At 41.9% G+C, this 24,323-nt stretch overlaps 1 protein-coding gene across 3 annotated transcripts in view; it reads left to right on the top strand.

Moving 5' to 3' along the window:
• MDGA2 (MAM domain containing glycosylphosphatidylinositol anchor 2) overlaps positions 1-24,323 on the top strand; it is a 768,978-nt gene that overhangs the window by 471,472 nt on the left and 273,183 nt on the right. For 2 of the 3 annotated variants that reach the window (XM_040332614.1, XM_040332616.1), the window contains exon 4: positions 14,298-14,506. In XM_040332614.1, the coding sequence (XP_040188548.1) occupies positions 14,298-14,506 (209 nt within the window). The remainder of the gene's footprint in view (positions 1-14,297; positions 14,507-24,323) is intronic. The other variant, XM_040332615.1, reaches the window with a different exon arrangement.

The raw sequence follows: 24,323 nt of genomic DNA, 5'->3' as shown, positions 1-24,323 counted from the left end.
TTGGGTTTATGTCCGTTTTTTCAGACGCAAAATTTTGGGTTCAGAAGCGTTTTATTTTTGCGTTTTAAACTTTGGGAGAGTCTACAATGTCTTTGAGATAAGAGCTGACAGCCGCAAACGCGGTAAAACGCCGCTAATCGTGGCAAAACGCTGCGCAATTCGCGGCAAAAACGGGCGTTTTAAACGCCGGTTTTTGCCTTTGAAAACGTGAGTTTAGTGGTGTTTGTAATTGCTTCTCGTGTGCATGGGGCCTAAGATGTTCTCCTGAGGTTATATTTAAAAATGCTTCTAACCTCAAATGCTCATAACTGCTGCTAAACTCCCATAAAGCCAGAAGTGACGTCATGATATTGCTCCAGACCCACTAAGATAAGGTGACCAAATTTTTTAAATGAAATCCTGGGACACTTTTGTTTTTACTAGTAATAGCGGCAATCAGCGACTCTATGCCCGTTGCCACTGCCGCCCACCTCACAGCCTGTCAAGTCCTACTACTGGGTGGGGAGCGGAGGAAGATCACTCTGTCAGGGAAGGCAAGGAGAAAAGCAGGCAGGCGGTTGGCTGGGACTGGAGCCAAGGCAGAAGAAAGAGATGGATGGGCATGCACCCGAAATGGAAGAAATATTCCCTCTGCTCTGACCAGCACATGATCATCAGAAAGGGGCACACATAATGCAAAAAAATAAACCCCTCCCCCTTTAAGCTAGTAGGAGCGGCGAAGCGGAGGTGTGTAATTCACATTTGTTTTTATTAATTCTGCGCTGACTGTCTTTGAAATCGCCCCAGCCCCTGTTCAAATCCAATCCTAGGACTAAACCGGGGACAGACTTGGTCCGGGGACAGTGTCCTCAATCCGGGGACTGTCCTAAGAAAACCGGGGATGTCTGGTCACCCTACCCTAAGGTCATAGAGGCAATCAGAGACAATCTGGTCTCTGTTCGCCTCTGTGACCAGCTGGCCGCACCACCAGATCATTTCTTGGGCGCACCTGTAAAAACAGTAAGCCTGAGAAACACCTGCGAGTGGCAGGGGGTGTCCTCTCTGGCCGTTTCGATCGCTTTCATGAAAAAAACCTGGAATTATGGCTTCAGCCTTAACCCCGGTAAACCACTTGCACACCAGTGCATGTATGTGTGTGTAATATATATATATTGTGGTCGGCAAGTAGATAATTCTTGACCCTCAGTATGACCTTACTTATGTGTAACTGTGGCAGTGACGACAACCCATTATCACCAACTGAGAAGAATTACTAATGTCTAATAATGGCACTTCGTAAATGGCTGTCTGAGATTGTGATGATTAATGTTTACAACACATGCTACAGAACATTGCCCTTTAATAATAGGGGGTGCTAGGGCCATGTTTTCCTGTTCAGGTTGTGAATCTGGCATACATTTAGGACCCTCATCACGCCACTGTACTTGGATTCCAGTAGTACAGGATATGTTTTTTAATGCAAACAAACTGTCAATTTTTATTTCCAGCCAATTAATCTGTTCACGTGTGCTTATGCAGATTGCATAGTAAATCAGAAGCTTATGTGAAAGACACCTAAAGCACAGAAACGTGAGATAATTGGCTTCCCATTCACTTTTGAATAGATTAGGAATGAAAAATTTCCTGGCTGTGAACTTTTGACATCAGGTGTCCCTGGAAGAGATAAAAATGCATTGCAGTGCATCCAAATGCGCATTAATATGCACATGATAAAAACAAAACACACATAAAATATGTGTATCACTTGGCAATTTCCAATAACCTGGAGAAATTTTAATAAAAAGTGGTGTATATTTGCTGCCTGGCTTTGTTGGTAGCATGTTGAGCAGAGGGGAAGCAGCAGCTGCCTGTTCTTTTCCTGCCAGTAAACAGGGCTTTTGCAAATATCCGTAACCTTTTCTGCAAATCACAGGAGCACAAACACCTTGTCTCGGTTTTGATCTTTGAAAATATTGTTAGGATGATGGAATGAACAGTAACCTTAATGCTGAACCGTTCTAAAGTTCAAGGCGTAAGATAAGAAGACTTTGAACTGGCAGCCCTGCCGTACGGCGCACCCTTTGATTTTTCAATCCCGATGGACAGGCAGAGGAGAGTGGTGTTCCAGTTTCATCACTGGTGGGGCCATTGATAAAGTAGGTCAGCCTTTTTCCACCAGGGTGCCCAGGCATCATGGGGTGACTTTAGGTCTCTTCTGGGGTGCCTTGGCAAAATTCCTAAAAAAATGCCCAAACATTGTTTACAAACGAGAGGGTGGATTAAGCCTGACTTTTAGTTACAGAAATCCACAGGTCTTCATTGTCCACTGTTACAAGCTTTTATTTGCTAGCCTCCTAACAACCAATGACATCGTCGATTAATAAGGAGGAAGTCAGACGCCTGCATAGCATCCTTGTTTGCTCCTCCCCTGCCCTTTTCTGTTAGCACTGGGGGTCACATTAGCTGAGCGAGGAAGAGAAACATTGGGATGCTAGTCCGTGAGGCCTTGTACACACGGCCGAGTTTCTCGGCAAAAACCAGCAAGAAGCTTGCTGTTTTTTTTTTTTTGCCGAGGAAACCGGTCGTGTGTACACTTTTCGACGAGGAAACCGACGAGGATCTCGTCGGGCCAAAAAGAAAGCATGTCTTCTTTTTCCCCGACGGGAATGGGAAAATTTGGCTCGCCGAGATCCTCAGCGGCTTCACAAGGAACTCGACGAGCAAAACGATGTGTTTTGCCCATCGAGTTTCTCGGCCGTGTGTACGAGGCCTAACTGTGTGCAAAGGTGTTTTACTTTGGAAGAATACATCAACTCTAATGTTGGGTGTCCTATATGTAAAACTTTTTGTTACGTTTTTCACATTTTAGAATGGGGTGTCTCCAAAATTGTTCAGGATTTTAAAGGGGGCCTTCACTGAAAAAAGGTTGAAAAACACTTACTGTAGGCTATGTATAGACATATCTGTCAATTATTAGGGGCCTCCATTAGACATGTGCATTCGTTTTCGTCCGAATTGCAGGTATTTTCGTTATCGTTTTAACAAACGATAACGAAAGCACAGAAAACGAAAACCGAAAGATCCGACATAAACAAATGCTTTATTTTCGTTGCAGTCGAATGTGCCTAACCTTAACTCTATTAGTCCAATATTATTCTACATAAAGAGAAAAGATTCGACATTATAGAGACATAAAGAAGATTCGACATAGAGAGAAAAGATTCGACATTATAGAGACATAAAGAAGATTCGACATAGAGAGAAAAGATTCGACATTATAGAGACATAAAGAATATTCGACATAGAGAGACATGAAGATTCGACATAGAGAGACATGAAGATTCAAGTAGCTAAAAACATACGATCTGGTGAAATGCTCAGCCCATAGGCTATAGAAGAATTCTAATGTTGGTTGGCTAGTAATAATAAATAATAATTATTATTATTAGTCATACAACATTAGAATTCTTCTATAGCTTGTAGGCTGAACATTCGACCGGAAATGTACGATTGCGGCATTGTACAGTTACGTTGCTCCGTCAAATCTTTTTTTTTTTTTTTAAGATTCCGTCAAATCTTCTTAGAACATTCGACAGACACCATAAGCCTTCAATGACAGATTCAACCTTAATTCATTTGGATTTTCAGACGAATGCATTTTTTTTACGAAAAACAAAATAAATAAAAACAAATTTCAGGAGTAACTAAATAAAAGAATTTTTCGGACGAAAACGAAATTCCGAAATGAAATATTTCAGTGTGCACATGTCTAGCCTCCATTCCTCCTTAGGCCCCTTTCACACTTGTATGACTTGTCCCACGATTTTGGACTGCAACGTAGCATGACAAGTGGTTTCCCATGATTTCCAATGACTACCATACATACTGTATTAGTACGACTTCAAAGTAGTCCCTGCAATACTTTGGTCCAACTTTGATGCTAGTTCAGGTTCATAGACCTCAAGTCTCCCTTAAATTGCGTCAAAATCATGCAACTTTTGAAGTTGTGGTATTGTAAAAGTAGCCTTAAAGCGGTGGTTCACCCTGCAGAACAACATTTCAGCATAAAATTCGGCATAGTAGCGCGAGCTACAGTATGCCTGTCCTAATTTTTTTATCCCCGTACTCACAGTGTAATCGTACATAGACGATTCCGTCTGCCGCGGGGAATGGGCGTTCCTAGCAAGAGGGAGGGTGATTGACGGCCGGCTCTGGCACGTCACGCTCCCCGAAGACAGCCGGAGTAGGTCTCGGCTCTTCACGGCGCCTGCGCACAGGCTATGCGCAGGCGCCGTGAAGAGCCAAGCCTATTTCGGCTATTTCCAGAGAAGCGTGACGTGCCAGGGCCGGCCGTCAATCACCTTCCCTCTCCATAGGAACGCCCATTCCCCGGAATCTTCAATATCCAATTGCACAGTGAGTACGGGGATAAAAAAATACAGACAGGCATACTTTTTTTTTTATATAGGGTGAACCCCCGCTTTAAGCTGCAGTAGTGTGGTTGGACAAATCTTAGGGGTAAAAAAATACTACTTACAGTAGTACCTTGGATTATGAGCTTAAAGCGGTGGTTCCCCCTAAAACACATTTCTAACAATAGATTCGTAAGACCTGTTACACTGCGGGTAGGCTGGCTTTTTTTTTTTTTTTTTCGTACATACCGAGATCTCGGCTTCTCGTCCCTTGGCGGTGGGCGTTCCTATTTGATTGACGTTCCTCGGACGGGCGCATACGTGACGTCACGACTTTCCGACAGAAGCCGAACGTCATTGCGCAGGCGCTGTATAGAGTCGGCTCTATACGGCGCATGCGCAGCGACGTTCGGCTTCTTTCGGAAAGTCGTGACGTCACGTACGCGCCCGTCCGAGGAACGTCAATCAACTAGGAACGCCCACCGACAAGGGACGAGACGGGGAGATCTCGGTATGTACTAAAAAAAAAAAAAAAAAGCCAGCCTACCCGCAGTGTAACGGGTCTTACGAATCTATTGTTAGCAATGTGTTTTAGGGGGAACCACCCCTTTAAGGGGTTGTAAAGGTAAAAAAAAAATCCCTAAATAGCTTTCTTTACCTTCGTGCAGTCCTCCTTCACTTACCTCATTCTTCGATTTTGCTTTTAAATGTCCTTATTTCTTCTAACAAATCCTCACTTCCTGTTCTTCTGTCTGTAACTACACACCGTAATGCAAGGCTTTCTCCCTGGTGTGGAGAAAGCCTCCTGAGGGGGCAAGCAGGAGTGTCAGGACGCCCACTAACACACAGCTCCTTTCTCTATCTGCAAAGTAGAGAGTGTCCTGACTTGCCTGCCCGCCCCCTCCCCCCTCAAGAGGCTTTCTCCACACCAGAAAGCCTTGCATTACTGTGTGGAGTTACAGAGAGAAGAACAGGAAGTGAGGATTTCTCAGAAGAAATAAGGACATTTAAAAGCAAAATGGAAGGATGAGGTAAGTGAAGGAGGACTGCACTAAGGTAAAGAAAGCTATTTAGGGGGAAAAAAATACCTTTACAACCCCTTTAATTGGTTCCAGAAGCATGCTTGTAATCGAAAGCGAGTTTCTCCCATAAGAATCGATGGAAACTCTCAGATAATTTGTTTGTGTCACTGCTAGTGAATGCAGTATGCATGTGGCCAAAGGTGAAGGGGGAGTGCCTGAGACACTCGGAAACACTTGGAGTCACTCAGAGATGACTCAGGGATGCTCTGGAGCTGAGTGTTTCCGAGCGTCTGAGCAACTCCGAGTGGCTCTGAGTGTCTCAGAACATCGCTAGTGCCCCGCACCTCTGGCCACATGCGGTACTGCACACCCCAGAGGCTTGAATCCTGCTAGTCTTGCGAGATATGCTTGCAAATCAAGTCAGGTTTTTTTTTTTTTTAAACAGCTTGTATTGCGGAACGCTTGTAAACCGTGTTACTCACAATCTGAAGTTTTACTATATAGGAAACGTATTATCTACTGAAACTCCATTACTGGTCATTTGTCTATTAGGTAAAGCCCCCAAGCTGCCCATTATGGTTTACCTTCCAGCTGAAAACTGGAATTGAAGATGAGACATCAGGTTTGGTTTTCCAAAAGGCAAATAGCCTGTGAACTTTGCAAATGTATGCACTCTGCAAGAGCAGTTGCTCCAGAGCTTAGTAAATGAGCAGATCCTCTATTGACTGCCATCATCCAATCATGTGCGAGCAAAAATGCATTCTTTTCTTCCTTGCATGCGATTTGGTTACTCTTTCCAAAGTGAAGCCTTACCTCGTTTACGAAGTCCCGGAGCAACTGGACTTTGCAAAGAGCACAGCCTCTTTGCCTTTAGTAAATCCACTCATTGTGATCTCCAACCATGGCACTGCTGAGGCAATAAGGACATAGATAGAGGGATCTGTTTTTCAATCAACTGACACAAAGGCCTTTTCTCGTGCAGCAGACTGATAGTGATTATGGCTCTGCTGCTGGAGTGAAATTTGATGGAGGATAAGTACTATGCGATATATCTGCCTACATAGGAAATGAAAGACTCAAAAAATGACAATTTGTTTTGAGTTCCTTTTAAGGCCATCAGCCTCAATGAACAAACAGTAAATGTGCAGCAACCTATGGCATCCAATAATGATTTGCTTTACTAATGCTAGACAGGACACAGTAAATTGTTAATTGGTATTTCAGGATACTGCACATTGGAGATATGCTTTGCTACCTGCATATTGGATAAACATGCACATGTTCTCAGATAGGTGTTTAACCACTTAAGCCCCGGACCTTTAGGCAGCTAAAAGCCCAGGCCAGGTTTTGCGATTCGGCACTGCATCGCTTTAAGACAATTGTGCGGTCGTGCGATGTGGCTCCCAAACAAAATTGACATCCTTTTTTCCCACAAATAGCTTTCTTTTGGTGGTAATTGATCACCTCTGCGGTTTTTATTTTTTGCGCTATAAACAAAAATAGAGCGACAATTTTGAAAAAAAATGCAATATTTTTTACTTTTTACTATAATAAATATCCCCCAAAAACATATATATATAAAAAAAAAAATTCCCTCAGTTTAGGCCGATACGTAATCTTTTACCTATTTTTGGTAAAAAAAATCGCAATAAGCGTTTATCGATTGGTTTACGCAAAATTTATAGCGTTTACAAAATAGGGGATAGTTTTATTGGATTTTTTTTTTTTTTTACTACTAATGGCGGCGATCAGCGTTTTTTTTTTCGTGACTGCGACATTATGGCGGACACTTTGGACAATTTTGACACATTTTTGGGACCATTGTCATTTTCACAGCAAAAAATGCATTTAAAATGCATTGTTTATTGTGAAAATGACAGTTGCAGTTTGGGAGTTAACCACAGGGGGCGTGAAGGAGTTATGTTTCACCTAGTGTGTGTTTACAACTGTAGGGGGGTGTGGCTGTAGGACTGACATCATCGATCGAGTCTCCCTATAAAAGGGATCACACGACCGATGCAGCCGCCACAGTGAAGCACGGGGAAGCTGTGTTTACATACGGCTCTCCCCGTTCTTCAGCTCCGGGGAGCGATCGCGAGGGGGCGGCTAGAAACGAAAATAGCCGTGCCCTCATCCCGGATCGCTCCCTGGCGATTTCCGACCGCCGAATGTACCGGGGGGGGTCCCGATCGGACCCCCGACCCGCGGAAAGGCGGGGACGTACATGTACGCCCATATGCCTGTACGTGCCATTCTGTGGATGTACATATACATGCGGCGGTCGCTAATCGGTTAAAGCAGAACTAAACTGTATCTGAGCACCACAAAATGCTATTTAATTCATTTTTAATACTCACAGCAAATTCTCCTATACATATCTCCATACATTGTTTTGTCGAGAAATCATCTTGAAAAACACCCCGCCCCCTAGCATCTCTAGCTGCAACCATCTTGAGCAAGGGCAAATGAATCATGTAGCATTTACTAGACATGTGCACACTGAAATATTTTGTTTCGTAATTTCGTTTTCGTCCGAAAAATACATTTATTTAGTTACTCCCGAAATTCGTTTTTATTTAGTTTTTCGTTAAAAAAATGCATTTGTCCGAAAATCCAAATTAATTATGGTCGAATCTGTCATTGAAGGCTTATGGTGTCTGTCGAATGTTCTAAGAAAAACAAAAAGATTTGACAGAATCTTTAAAAAAACAAAAAGATTTGACGGAGCAACAAAACTCTCTCTCTCTATGTCGAATCTTCATGTCTCTCTATGTCGAATCTTCATGTCTCTCTATGTCGAATCTTTTCTCTTTATGTAGAATAATATTGGACTAATAGAGTTAAGGTTAGGCACATTCGACCACAACGAAAACGAAAATAAAGCATTTGTTTATGTCGGATATTTTGGTTTTCGTTTTCTGTACTTTCGTTATCGTTTGTTAAAACAATAACGATCAGGGTTTACTTCCTCTTTAAGGAATAGTAGTGGTATAAAAATGCACTTGTTGGTTTAACTAATCAATTTTTTTTTTTTTTGCACAATTTTCATTTTGCTAATAGATGTCCCTCATTCCCATCTCAGAAGGTTGGGAGGTATGCAACTGCACTTTGCAAAGGGCACAGTCTATTTGCATTTAGTAAATCAACCCCATAGTGTGCTAGCTGAACTTTGTGCTGCTCACAGTTAAACACATTATGAACCAATAAGTGTTAGAATTGGTTATTTGTTTGTGCTCCTGCTAGACAAACTCCTGGCAGCTGGTAGAGGAAGCCTTTAGTGACAGCCCAATATAGAACTCCTATTCTCTCTCCCAAGACTTCTTGTGATGGTTTAAAAGAGCTATATTTAGTGTAAGTAGGGTAGCAGATTTTTAATAGAAAACTAGATGCTATAGTGGAGAGAACACCCTTGGGCCAGATCCACAAATATCCTGCGTAACTTAAATCTTCCGATTTAAGTTACAACGCCGCAAAATTTCTACCTAAGTGCCCGATCCACAAAGCACTTACCTTGAAATTTGCGGCGGTGTAATTTAAATGTGTCCGGCGCAAAGCGTGCCGGATCTAATGGGGCGAGTCCCATTTAAATTAGGCGCGCTCCCGCGCCGGACGTACTGCGCATTCTCCGTCGGGTAACTTACCCGACGTGCATTGCGCTAACAGACGTCGCTCCGACGTAATTTGCTTAGACGTTAACGTAAATGGCGTCCAGCGCCATTCACGGATGTCTTACGCAAACGACGTAGAGTTTAAAATTTCGACGCAAGAACGACGGCCATACTTAATAGGGCTTAGTCAAATAGGACTTAGCCCTATTTTTACACGGCGTAACTCGACGTAAACGACGTAGATTTAGCGCGACGGGCCCGTCGGAACATTCGTGGATCAACGTAAGTGTTCATTTGCATATTCTAGGCCAGCCGCAATGGCCTCGCCACCTAGCGGCCGTCCTAGAATTGCATCCTTAAGATCCGACAGTGTAATTCAATTACACATGTCGGATCTTCTGCCTATCTATGGTAAACTGATTCTGTGGATCAGTTCCATAGATAGAAACAGGGATACGACAGCGTATCAGTAGATACGCCGTCGTATCCCTTTTGTGGATAACCCCCATTGTCTATTTTAGTTGTGAAAAGACTGCTAAGGATAATGACAGCCGAAGGATCTGCATTGAAAATGTATACTGCATATCGGGGGTCAGCAACCTGTAGATTGTGATTGGGTGATTGGTAGATCGCAGTCTGGGCTTGCTGACTTGCCATTTCAGAGCATCAAACAGAGTGCACAGCAGAGGGACTACTTGTAAAGATGGAGCTGTAGTAGGGAGCATGAGCCGCAAAAGCTAATGCTTCCTCTGTAGTGCGGGCTCCCATGTGGAGTGGCCCCATTTACTTAAATGGGTCGTGATTGGCAAGTGGTAGCATGCACCAAAAGCAACAGGGGGCTTAATTCCTGCTGCGGCATGTGTACATGTTTGGCTGCTGCCTCAGCAGCTAAAGGGGGTAGGGATTGGAGCAGTAAAATCACAACTCAACCGCAGGGTTTTTACATGTGAATGAGCCCTAAGTGCCCCAGTCGAATGCAACTAATAGCTAGATTCAGGTAGGGGCGCGCATCTTTAAGGCAGCGTAACGTATCGTATTTACGCTACGCCGCCTTAAGTCAGAGAGGCAAGTACTGTATTCACAAAGCACTTGCCTCCTAACTTACGGCGGCGTAGCGTAAATGGGGCCAGCGTAAGCGCGCCTAATTCAAATGAGGATGGGGGGGGTGTTTTATGTTAATGTTTGGTGACCCGACGTGATTGATGTTTTTTACGAACGGCACATGCGCCGTCCGTGTACATATCCCAGTGTGCATTGCTCCAAAGTACGCCGCAAGGACGTATTGGTTTCGACGTGAACGTAAATTACGTCCAGCCCCATTTACAGACGACTTGCGCAAACGACATAAAATGTTCAAATTTCGACGCGGGAACGACGGCCATACTTAACATTGGCTAGGCCAGCTATTTGTTGGAACAAGGAAAAAAACTGGGACAGCCGCACTCCAAAAAAACTCCTCCTTTAATTAAAAATCACAAAATACATGCCACAGCAAAAAACAGCACAACAAAAGAAAAGCTGACGTTTCGCACTATGCCTTAGTGCTTCTTCATAGCTAGTGTGTAAACAGTAAAATGAGTGAATATATACCTTACAACCCAATGAGTGGGAGGGGGCTCTGGAAACAATTAAGTTGAACAGGGTCCCCTGTGAAGTTTGGGTGTGTCTCGACAGACAATCAGAGAGTGTCTCATGTGGACTATGTCTCATGCAAATTCATGGTGAATAGTGAACATTGGATAGAATGATGTGTTGACCCAATAGAGAAGTGGGGTGCAGAAAAATGTGAAAGAGAGTGTAGGAGTATGTGTAAGTGTGAAGAAATATATTTGAGTGTAAGAGAAGTGAATTAAAGTGGACAGGAAATGGAATGATATGTGTAAAACATGTATAACTTGTATAAGTAACAAATAAAATGAAATTAAGAAAACATTTTTTCCACTTCCACTTCCACCTTTTTTTTTTTTTTTTTTTTTTTTTTTTTTTTTTCACTTCCACCCTTTTTTTTTTTTTTTTTCTCCACTTCCACTTCCACCTTTTTTTTTTTTTTCTCCACTTCCACTTCCACCTTTTATTTTTATTTTTTTTTTTATTTATTTTTTCCCACTTCCACCTTTTTTTTTTTTTTTTTTTTTTTCCTCGCTCTTCCTTGCGCACATTTTCCCATTTTTCTCCTTATTCCCTTCCCCCTCCCCCCTCTCTTTTCATCTTGCCTTTTTTCCTAACCTTATTTTCTTACAAGCACCCTGGATGTTTTTTCCCCGATTTTTACAGGATCCATAAATACAGTATCTCCTTCTTTGTAAGAGGATTACAAAACACCTAGGCTCTTGGCACCCTTTTCAACAAGATCTCAGTATCCTATACTCTCTTCTTTCTTTCTTTTTGGGTTTCATTAGAGAACCAACCAACATACATTGTAAGATATGTCCCACGATTACAGTTCTGCTGGCTTCCCAGCCATCCATACGATATTGCTCGTTATCTTAACATGTTTATCGGGACATTTCATATGCATATTGTGTGTTTTTTGTTTTTATTACTGTATTAACTGTTTTTTGTATATACAGCTGTCAACAGCAATGTTCGGCTTCTCCGTTTTATCGAATTTTATTTGTTCCTTGTAAATACACATTTAAGTATTTAATTCATGTAGATCGCACAGTCATCGCGACATGTATGGCGATGTCTTTGTTGTCGGCGAGTTGTGGTGGCCTCAAATGTGGCTTTTTCTGTAATTGGATGTGTCAAGACAGAGAATCAGATAGCGTATTTTCGATTTCAACACATGTTTACCTACTGCCTAGGGAGTTTTTCATTAACCCTTCACTAACCTTTTGGTTTTACTTTTCCCTTTCCAGTCTAACATTAAAGCATTAAAATATTGTAATACCAATATATCGATTCCGCTATGCAACCTGACACACACTCCATGCCCATACCCTGATCGCTATCATTCTCTAGAGAGTTTCTCTATTTAGATTGTGGTTCACATGTTGGCAATTGTCCGCTAATAGCAGTTATTTTTCATTAGCCTCATATAGCCACATTGACACTTCCCGACATTTCAAGTGCCTCTTTTTTACTATCATTCCATACTACTCTGCATGTTTACTCATTTACTGATTTTTAGGATATTTTAGAACTCTTCTATAAACGGCCACACATGTTCACATCTTTTTGTTTTTGTCTTTGTATTAATGGTTCAGCTCACAATGAACGTTTAACCAGTCCAGATAGATGCCCGGTGTCTCAGTTATTGTTTCAATAATGAGTGAGTACACAAACACATACAGGCAACAAAAATACAAAAAACAAAAATAATATAATAATAATCATAAAAATAATAAAAAACACAAGTTAATATATATATATATAAAACAAATAAGACCATTAGAATTAAGGTGCACCTTTACACTATGCTCAATCTTTAGGCATTTTTTGTTCACTACATTACACCATATTATTTTATGGTTTATGCATCGTCCTTTATATGGTTCACCGTCATATTCACCCCTATTTTTTCCTTTTTTTTTTTTTTTTTTTTTTTTCTCCCCCTTTTTTCCCCTTTTTTCCCCATTTCACTTTTTATTTGTTTTCCTTTCTTCTTTTTTAATTAATTTCACTTTACTTTATCGCACTTCAATTCATATCATATTTTTTGTTTTCTTAATTTCATTTTATTTGTTACTTATACAAGTTATACATGTTTTACACATATCATTCCATTTCCTGTCCACTTTAATTCACTTCTCTTACACTCAAATATATTTCTTCACACTTACACATACTCCTACACTCTCTTTCACATTTTTCTGCACCCCACTTCTCTATTGGGTCAACACATCATTCTATCCAATGTTCACTATTCACCATGAATTTGCATGAGACATAGTCCACATGAGACACTCTCTGATTGTCTGTCGAGACACACCCAAACTTCACAGGGGACCCTGTTCAACTTAATTGTTTCCAGAGCCCCCTCCCACTCATTGGGTTGTAAGGTATATATTCACTCATTTTACTGTTTACACACTAGCTATGAAGAAGCACTAAGGCATAGTGCGAAACGTCAGCTTTTCTTTTGTTGTGCTGTTTTTTGCTGTGGCATGTATTTTGTGATTTTTAATTAAAGGAGGAGTTTTTTTGGAGTGCGGCTGTCCCAGTTTTTTTTTCCTTCATCCTAACCTGCATTTTGATTGCACTGCCTGCACCCTTGGCTCGGACCACAGGAATCAGATTACCTGGTTCTCTTTGAGCGGTTACCCACTCTCTTATTTGTTGGAACAACTTTACGTCGGAAAAAGCCATCCGTAAACAACGTAAAAAAAATGTGCCGGGCGCACGTACGTTAGTGAATCTGCGTATCTAGTCATTTACATATTCTACGCCGAACTCAACGGAAGCGCCACCCTATCGGCCAGCGGGAAAATTGCACCCTAAGATACGACGGCGTAGGAGACTTAAGCCGCTCGTATCTTAGCCTAATTTAAGCGTATCTGGTTTCCAGTATACGCTTAAATTAACGCCGGCGAAGAATCAGAGTTACGACGGCGTATCTACTGATACGCCGGCGTAAACGTACCTGAATCTGGCTATAAGATTTCATTTACAAGTGCATCAAGCATTGCTGCTCCTCTAAAAAGAGATCTGTTTTTGACAAGTGATGAGGAAGAGATTTGTTGCCTCCTCACCACTTGATTTAAACACATGATTGCTGTGCAATGCACGTGATTGTGACACAATAGTACAGCAATTACAGGTTTGAGGAGGCAACACTGTGCCCGGTGATCTTTGACTTCTCCCGTGTTGTTCAGATCTCCGCCTCTTTAAGGTTGCCTACCTCTGTATGCGTTCAAAGTATAACCCATATCAGAGAGTTTTTGCCTCCTAACATATATAAACTTTTCTTTTAAGTCTTTTCCAACTACTATTGCATATTTCGTTGGGTAACACAGAAAAGTGCACGGAGATAAAAAAAAAATCTGCACTTGTAATTTTACAAAAGATTCCTCAGAGAGCCAGGCGGTTTGTTAAAGATTCTGTGCACATACACACAAATGCTCCCTAAGTTCTGCTAGTCTGCAAAAGATTCTCTGGAATATACATTTATAACCCGACAGCATTCCTCCAGGAGTTTGCTTGCTGTATATCACAAGGACAGTGTTCTTGTAGAAGGGAATGCATACAGTTAAAGGATGAATTGATTGCAACTTTTTATTTCCGTATTTTTTTTTTTTTTTGTACAGTTACAACTTGTTTTATTTTTTTTTCAGATTTGGATGATCCCATTGTGACTGTCCATCAAAGTATAGGAGAAGCAAAAGAACAATTTTATTATGAGCGGACAGTTTTCTTACGATGCATTGCTAACTCCAATCCCCCTGTCCGATACAGCTGGAAACGAGGCGAAGAGATCTTGCTGCAGGGCTCGGACAAAGGAGTGGAGATATATGAACCTTTCTTCACCCAGGTAGGAAATAAGGTATCAATCGTCTCTATTTTATACTTATTTTGTTAAATGTCTTCTTTGTACTTGTTTGTCTCTAAAAAGTGGGCTCCACTCACAAATTCTGTGTCGGGGGGTCAATAAGAATACATGGGTGTCAGTCTGACACCCATCCACAAATGTTCGTTGTCTGGCCTGGGAAGAAAAATTGTAAACTACACAAGAATGAAACCAGGACAGACTTCCAGGAAGCTCTGCCAAGAATACAGGCAAAAAAACACATATTTAATGGTTGGTAACCCTACTGGAAGTTGGAGAAGAGATGGCAAGCAAATTGGTGTGTTGTTTATGTTTAGGTAGAGCTCAGCAGGTAAATTGTACTATTGCACATTATACGATTATGCCTTTTAGTGAACCACAGCCAATGAGGCTCAGCATGTAAGAAAAAGCACAAAGTGGGGTTCTGAAGTTAGTAGACTCACGCAAATACACTTTATTGAAATTAAGCACACATACATCCAAGAAAACTGCCTGGGATGGATGGATGATGGATCACAATACAGTAGCATGGTTGCAACAGACATGGGGATATGGCAAAGTATCACTAGAGGGATCACAAAGTAGAATGAGACCGCAGCATAAAGTGGTGTACGTATCACCAGTGTAAGCCAAAAGGCGGGCAGACTGTTGGCTACCACAGTCAAAATCAGAGTGGCTAACTGTCAAAAACATGCACTGATTTTGGTAATGCGTGGATTGGGCAGGTCATACACGATTCAGGTCTACGACCACGGATACCCCTCTTCAGAGTATCATCATATCCCCATACAGGAGTGATACAACGGTGATACAACAGGTAGATGGTGCCGGACCCCACTCAACAGGCAGTGGATGTGTGAGTCCCGGTCCCACTGAAGACCTCTGATGTGGTAAGACGAATCAGACCAAACTAGACCGCAAAAGGACATTGTAAATTGAACATCACAGGCTTTGCGCAAAGCAAACTTCTTACCTGAGTGGCTACTCACGGGCAACTTTGCCCCAAGAGACATTGTCTCTACAGTAACTGTTTGATCCATACATGTTCCTGGCTTATGCCATCACTCTAGTCATCCGCTGTGTATACATACTGGTAAGCATATCAAGAGACATTTACCCCACATATGTTATTGGACTGCCTACCCTGATTATCCCATATCAAGGACACCTTGCAGCAGTTATTCAGGCATCAGTAGCGCATTGATATGCGCAGGTTGTATCTCTATTGTGCACATATAAAATTATATCATCCTTTTTATACCACCATCTCCCTCATCTGTTTCCCCCGCGGGGACACATGTGTTACCTTGTTCCCATCTATTATTAGCAACTCTAATTTGATGTTCACGGCATTGCCATTGGGATCAGTAACACATGTGGATTAAAGGCGTCCGGACTGTCTTGTATATTTGTTTTATGTTTGTAATTGTCCTTTTGTGTTTTTTGTTATCCGCACCTAGTACACTGTTACTGGTGCCTCCTGTCTGTATATTCAAGCCAAGGACCTTGGTAATACTAGCATTAGCACCTTGCTGCTATTTTTATTCAATATAGTAACATAATTTAAATAAACAACTTTTTCACTAACTCTATGCGGATGCATGTTGTCCATCTCTACTAATAGTAGCCCCTATTATCTGGGTGGGATCTTACTCTTCAAGATTCACACCAGATAGCATTCAGTTCCTTAGCATACACGATTCAGGGGCCCAGCACAATGTTTCAAGGTGAAAGCCTTCATCAGATACTTTCATTTATAAATGTTATGCCATGATATTGGTAGGGCATGTCGTAATATGTTAATGAATGTGGTGAACATTGGCTTCACCCATTAATTTTCAGTCTGGTATATTATGCACCCTTTTAACTTGCTTGATCTAAAAAGGAAATATTTTCATTAATGCAATGAAGTGGAGAAGATCCAGATCATTATAGATTGACAAATCATCCTCTACCCTTATGCAAGTAGTGATCCAACTTAGAAATAATCACTTTAATGTTAAAATGAAGCACGTTAGCAAGGGCGATTGCTTCACAGACTGGGATGTTTGTAATTTATTTCAAGGCTTAGTGTGTATGCCAAGGCATTAACCAAATTTACACCCAAACCTATTGCCATCTACTTCAGGTCCCCAACATTATAACCCTATTTATCGGAGTATAACACGCACTCTAACTTTAAGAGGGAAGTTTCAGGAAAAAAACTTTTCACAGCCCCCTCCGTATAACACGCAGGCACAATTTACCCTCTATTTTCAGGGTAAAAAAAGTGAGTGTTATACGCCGATAAATACAGTAATTTTAATTTATCTTGGGTTTTTTGTCACCAGGTTTGTAATGGTCTTACAGGAGGAGCTGCTGGGAACACAGTTCCTATTGATATAGGCACTCCCGCAGAACTACTACTCCCAAGAGCTACACGCAGAATGTTTAGCCAGCTTTTGGGAGTCAAGACATCATAACATTGTTTTGCTGCGAAAAAAAATCATTTATATATGCATGTGGTATAGGACAGAGAAGGGCTGGAATAGACTTAGGCAAGGCTGATAGTGCTGGTTGGGAACTTGTGCAGCAAAATCTTGTTAGCCCAAACAGGAAGTTAGAAGCTTAGTTGATTTCTTGAGGATCAACAGGTATTTTTCTGTACGGTCAGCATTTTAAAGGCGTACAATCTGTGGTACTGTATTGTAAAGAGTTTTTTTTTTTTGCCCTGACATACTTTGCATGATCTATCCGGGTGTGTCTTCTTTAGTGAAATATAGATGTTGTAGAAGAGTCAGAAGACAAAGGAAAAAGGGAGATAGCAGAAGAAAAAGGGAGGGGTGAGGAGGAAAAAAGGTGTGCGAGTAGTAAATGCTGTTGAGAAAATACCACATTTAGGGCCAGATTCTTGTAGGTCGCCGCATCTTTGCGGCGGCGTAACGTAAATGAGACAAGTTTTACGGGCCAGTGCTTGATTCACAAAGCACTTGCCTGTAAAGTTGCGGCGGCGTAACGTAAATCCTCCGGCGCAAGCCCGCCTAATTCAAATGATACGGGTAGGGGGCGTGTATCATTTAAATTAGGCGCGTTCCAGCACCGAACGTACTGCGCATGCGTCGTCCCTAAAATTTCCCAACGTGCATTGCGCTAAATGACGTCGCAAGGACGTCATTGGTTTCGACGTTAGCGTAAATGGCGTCCAGCGCCATTCACGGACAACTTACGCAAACAACGTAAAAAAGTGCATTTAAGATCCGACAGCATAAGAGCCTTACGCCTGTCGGATCTAATGGTTATCTATGCGTAACTGATTCTATGAATCAGGCGCATAGATACGACGGGCGGACTCAGAAATACGACGGCGTATCAGGCGATACGCCGGCGTATCTCTTTTGAGAATCTGGCCCTATATTTGTAAGTTGAGTAAAGCTCAATTTTTTTTTTTTTCGTTCAACCCTGCTGGTTGAGTGAAAAAAACCTGTCCGCTCTGCTTGGAACCACTGTACTAATAATGCAAGGTTAGTTCAGCGATCTGCCCCGCTGAGCTATTGTGTTCTGACAGGGGGGCGCCCCCCCCCGCTAGAGCACCCCGATCAGCACGCTTTGCCATTGGCTCAGAGCACTGATAGGAAGTCAGTCGCATTCTGGTTTTCCAGCTTGCATATCCGACAGATACATTTATCAGACAGTCCGACACACACACGGGCCGAATTTCGTCCTTTTTTTTTAAACCGGCTATTGTCTCCCGACATTTGGTCCCGTGTGTACCCAGCTTTAACCCTCCTGGCAGTAATCCCAAGTGTGGCTCGGGGCTAAATTTTAGTACCATTAGCGGTAACCCCGAGCCACACTCAGGATTGCATTGTCACCAGTAGTGTTAAGCCGAACCCCCCCCCCCCCCCCGTTCGGTTCGCACCAGAACCTTCGAACAGACCGAACGTTCGCGCAAACTTTAGAACCCCATTGAAGTCTATGGGACTCGAACGTTCAAATTCAAAAGTGCTAATTTTAAAGGCTAAGTTGCAAGTTATTGTCCTAAAACAGGTTTGGGGACCCGGGTCTTGCCCCAGGGAACATGTATCAATGCAATTTTTTTTTTTAAACTAACATTTTTTCAGGAGCAGTGATTAAATGCTTAAAGTGAAAAAAATAATTGGTGTCTATAGTACGCCTGTAAAGTGGCATGTGTTTAGAACTGTCCCTGCACAAAATGAGATTACTATAAGAAAAAAGTCATTTATAACTGCTTGCGGCTTTAATGTAATGTCTGGTCCCTGCAATATGGATGAAAATCATTGGGAAAAATAGCATGGGTTTCCCCCCCCCTTCCCCCAGGTCAATACAAGCCCCTTTGGCCCTATATACTTTGAACAGCAGTATACAGGCAGTGCAAACAAGACCGGGACTGTAGGTTTGTTAAGTAGAATCTGTTTATAATTTTGAACTGGTACTTCTTTAACCACTTAAGGACCAGCCCATGTACATATACGTCCACAATATGGCACGTACAGGCACATGGGCGTATAGGTACGTCCTCGCCTATTAGCGGGTGGGGGGTCCGATCGGGACCCCCCCGCTACATGCGGAGGTCGGGTCCGCTCGGGGAGCGATCCGGGACCACGGCGCGGCTATTTGTTTATAGCCGCTCCGTCGCGATCGCTCCCCGGAGCTGAAGAACGAGGAGAGCCGTGTGTAAACACGGCTTCCCCGTCCTTCACTGTGGCGGCGCATCGATCGCGTCATTCCCTTTATAGGGAAGACACGATCGATGACGTCATTCCTACAGCCACACCCCCAAACAGTTGTAAACACATACTAGGTGCACCCTAACTCCTACAGCGCCACCTGTGGTTAACTCCCAAACTGCAACTGTCATTTTCACAATAAAGAATGCAATTTAAATGCATTTTTTGCTGTGAAAATGACAATGGTCCCAAAAATGTGTCAAAATTGTCCGAAGTGTCCGCCATAATGTCGCAGTCACGAAAAAAATTGCTGATCGCCGCCATTAGTAGTAAAAAAAAAATAAAAAATAAAAATGCAATAAAACTATCCCCTATTTTGTAAACACTATAAATTTTGCGCAAACCAATCGATAAACGCTTATTGCGATTTTTTTTACTAAAAATAGGTAGAAGAATACGTATCGGCCTAAACTGAGGAAAAAAAATGTTTTTATATATGTTTTTGGGGGATATTTATTACAGCAAAAAGTAAAAAATATTGCTTTTTTTTCAAAATTGTCGCTCTATTTTTGTTTATAGCGCAAAAACTAAAAACCGCAGATGTGATCAAATACCACCAAAAGAAAGCTCTATTTGTGGGGAAAAAAGGACGCCAATTTTGTTTGGGAGCCACGTCGCACGACCGCGCAATTGTCTGTTAAAGCGACGCAGTCCCGAACTGTAAAAACACCTTGGGTCTTTAGGCTGCATATTGGTCCGGGGCTTAAGTGGTTAAAGTGTAGCTCCAGCCAAAAAAATATATTTTTAAGCTTTTCGGAAAACATAGAGAAGGGTTATCACCCCTGTAACATTTGTTTTGCTGTCTGTGCTCATCTGTTCAGAAGATTTCACCTCACTTTCTGTCCCAATGACAAATGATTTTTTTAAATTTAGTTTTTTTAGTGAAACAAGGATTGGTGATAAAGCATCAGTGGACAGGAGACACCTCTTACAGAAGAGAATTTCCCTTCCTAGGGGTAGATTTCCTCTCACTTCCTGTTGTCTCCTTCCGTTTGCAAGTAGGAGTCGTTTGTAAGTTGGATGTTTGAAAGTAGGGGGCTGCCGTATATACTCTGCATAAATTTGGGCTCTAGGGGCCAAATCCTCAAAAGGGATATGCAGTCGGAACTGCTGTTCAGCCTGCGTATCCCTGTGCCTATCTTTGGAACTGATCCTCAGAAGCAGTTTTCCAAACATAGGCAGAAGATCCGACAACTGTAAGAGACTAACACTGTCGGATCTTAGGATGCAGTACCGCATCCGCCGCTGGGGGCATTTCGAGTCGAAATGCCGCTTTGCGTATGCAAATGAGGACTTACGGAGATACACAAAGCTTTTCAGCTTTGTGTTTTCTGCGTAAGTTTACGTTTGCATACGTAAAATTAGTTCTGCTTTTACAAAGTGTAAACTAGTAACACCTTGTAAAAACAGATCTTTTTTTCGATCGCCGCGTTTTTTTTTTTTTTTTTTTTCGGCGCGTAACTTTTTTTTTACCCGACGCAACTTTATTGTCCCGTCGCAATCCACAAAGCCCGATGTAATGTAATTTCGCGCGCTGCCCGTCGGGAAAATGACGTCACGAGCATGCGCAGTACGGCCGGCGCGGGAGCGCGCCTCATTTAAATTGTCATCTCCCCCTGCAGAAGAGGACCGCCTTGCGCCGGAGACATTTAAGTTACACGGCCTGAAATTTCTAGGTAAGTGCTTTGTGGATCGGGCACTTAGGTAGAAATTTTAAGTCAGTGTAACTTAAATGGGAAAAGTTAAGTTAGGCAGGAATTTTGAGGATTTGGCCCTAGGTGTTGGTATTGCCACAACACTGTAAAGCCCTCACAGTTAGTCTTGGTGGGCGCTAGAAAGCCCTGCTGTGTGAACTATTATATCGAGAATTGTAATTATATGCCATTGTTGAACAGTGGTAGAAAAATTGGGCCTTTGTTGCTGGCACCACAACACTGTAAGTCCTCACAGTTACTCTTGGTGGGCGCAGGAATGGGCCCTACTGTGAAATATTAGATCAAGAATTGTAATTACATGCCCCTGTTAAACAGGGGCAGAAAAATTAGGCTGCGTACACACGACCGTTTTTCAGGTTCTAAAAAACAACGTTTTTAAGGGTCTAGAAAAAACATGGACTACAGGAGAGTCAGGACGCTCTCTACGTTGCAGAGAAAGGAGCTGGGCATCATGACTCTGCCATAGTCCAAGGGAGGGGGCGAGCACGACACTCCACACCAGGAGAAAGCCTTGCATTACTGTGTGAAGTTGCAGACAGAAGAACAGGAAGTGAGGATTTCTCAGAAGAAATAAGGACATTTAAAAGCAAAATGGAAGGATGAGGTAAGTGAAGGAGGACTGCACTAAGGTAAAGGAAGCTATTTAGGAAAAAAAATGGTACCTTTACAACCCCTTTAAGTGGATAATCATGAATCTACTTCTTTAAAGGAAAGAGTACATTATAGTTTATCCACCAGAACAAATTTTCACTTCTATTGTTCCACCAGCGCTATCAGACGCACATCAGGCATCCAATGTATGGAGACTCCCAGCAGTGTTTTATAGAGATGCTTTGTTTATAGTTGGTTTCCTTTGGTTATTTTCATCCTTTTAAATAAATGTGGTCACTCAGACTGACAATCTATGATGTGTAAGCCAAGTATCCTTTAAATCATCTTTTTCCATTCTAGACGTGTGTTATATGGCCGATTCTTCTTGAGAAATTGCTAAGATGGGCCCCAGCACACCCCACTGCAAATATACTTGCCAACTGCTTACTAAACAATATTTCCTTACTGAACCATGCTGTACAGTGCGTCTGCTATTTATCTTGTGTTCTTACAGTACATGTTAGTGTCAGTATCTTGTATTCCTAGGTGATATCTTAATTTATAGAATGTAAGGTTTTGTCAGGCGAAGTGATATGTTGAAATATTAAGTATCTGGGGCGTTAAAATGGATCTCTCTTCAGAGACCTTGTACAGTCTGTCAGGTTTCCATGGTAACCAAAGACACCTGAGGTTACATTTTTATTTTTTTATTTTTTTACCTTTAGAACAAGAAATGGTAGGATCTAACATTACATGGACATGACACACCAAGATTACAAATAAAATCATTGTTGTAATTGTAACTGGACCCCAATGTGGGTTATACATCTTGCATTATCCTTAACAATATCCTTGCAAGTGCATCATGCAAAGATCAAATTTGAATGTATTGTCGTTTAGACTAGATTAATGCAAGATACTGTTAGACTGACACTAATATTCAGGCTGCATTCCATGGGCACTGGTAAGACTGTATTTCATGGGCACTGGTAAGGCTGTATTATATAGGCACTGGTAAGGCTGTATTGGCACTGGTAAGGCTGTATTGGCACTGGTAAGACTGTATTATATGGGCACTGGTAAGGCTGTATTCCATGGGCACTGGTAAGACTGTATTATATAGGCACTGGTAAGACTGTATTATATAGGCATTGGTAAGACTGTATTATATAGGCACTGGTAAGACTGTATTATATAGGCATTGGTAAGGCTGTATTATATGGGCACTGGTAGGGCTGCATTCCATGGGCACTGGTAAGACTGTATTATATGGACACTGGCAAGACTGTAATATATTATAAACTGAAAAAACCTCAATGGGAATGGGATTTTTAAGGCAACAAATATACAACAACATTTATTACAACATATAAATACATTAGAAAAACAATATCAAAGATAATTGTAAAACTTTTCAAAAAATTATATTTATACTGTCCGTCACCGCATGCCCAGAGTCAGCAGGCTGTAGGCGTGCAGGACAGAATCTCCAACGCGTTTCGAATGACTGACATTCTTCCTCAGGGTATTTTACAGTATCAATTTTTACAATGAAAAAAATAAAATAAATGAATATACATATATATTAGGCACTGAAGGGGGTAATCATCACTGCATAGCGATGATTGCCCACTTCAGTGCCTAATATATATGTATATTCATTTATTTTCTTTTTTTTCATTGTAGAAATTGATAAGGAAGAATGTCAGTCATTCAAAATGTGTTGGAGATTCTGTCCTGTACGCCTACATGCGGTGACGGACAGTATATATATAATTGTTTGAAACGTTTTACAATTATCTTTGATATTGTTTTTCTAATGTATTTATATGTTGTAATAAATTTATACTTTTTTATGATCTTGTTGTTCTATATTTGTTGCCTTAAAAATCCCATTCCCATTGAGGTTTTTTCAGTTTATAATTGACTTAAGGGATGATGGCAACTACATGCCACCGCACATGAGCTAAACTTTTCTAGACTGTATTATATAGGCACTAGTAAGGCTGTATTATATGGGCACTGGTAAGGCTGCATTCCATGTGCACTTTTATAGCTGCATTTAATTGGCACTGGTAAGGCTGCATTTTCTTGGAGGGGGGTCAGTGCTGGTGTGAAGCGCCACCTCCCTGAAATTAGTTTTTGCAGGTTGGGATGCCTAGAGATATGCTAGATAATGGATAGCTGTAGTCGTGGGTTGATTGGCCTTGCTCAGTTCTATATGCCCCTCACGGGCCTCAGATCAGGGCTTATTTAAAGTCTGTGGCCAAGTGACATTTCACCTAGCTAGCTTCCAGGTGGGCTGGGAGCTAATATGCATATGCAGCTTTCTATTACAGAGAGTAATGGAGAGTTCCTTCTGATTTATAGGTTTATCACATCACAAATGCACAAAACATCACGGCCCACCAGCTATCTCGTGATAAAATAAAAATGGACATCTTGTGATAAAATAGGCTGCAGCATTAAGAACCTTTTAAAGTGGTTCTAAAACTTTAAGGTTTTTACCTATGCATTAATGTGAAAACACTTCTCTGCTGCAGCCGCCCCCTAGACCCCCCCCCCCAAATGTTACTTTTGATACAGCGATGTGCTCGAGCGCAGAGGGTCAGAGGTCCTTCAGCCTGATAGGACTCCTCCTACCAGGGTGGATCCTAGGCTCCGCACCCAGGTGCCGCAGAGGTAGGGGCGCCAAAGCTTCGAAGTGCTCCCCTCCCTCCTCCTTGTCTGTGTCCAGAAGCGGAGCGCATGTAGCGGGTGCTGCGGTTCCCCATCCCGCTT

This window comes from Rana temporaria, chromosome 13 (assembly GCF_905171775.1).
Source record: "Rana temporaria chromosome 13, aRanTem1.1, whole genome shotgun sequence".
NCBI lineage: Eukaryota > Metazoa > Chordata > Amphibia > Anura > Ranidae > Rana > Rana temporaria.
The sequence above is the reverse complement of the archived record's forward strand: the minus strand, read 5'-3'. Positions and strand labels throughout refer to the sequence as shown.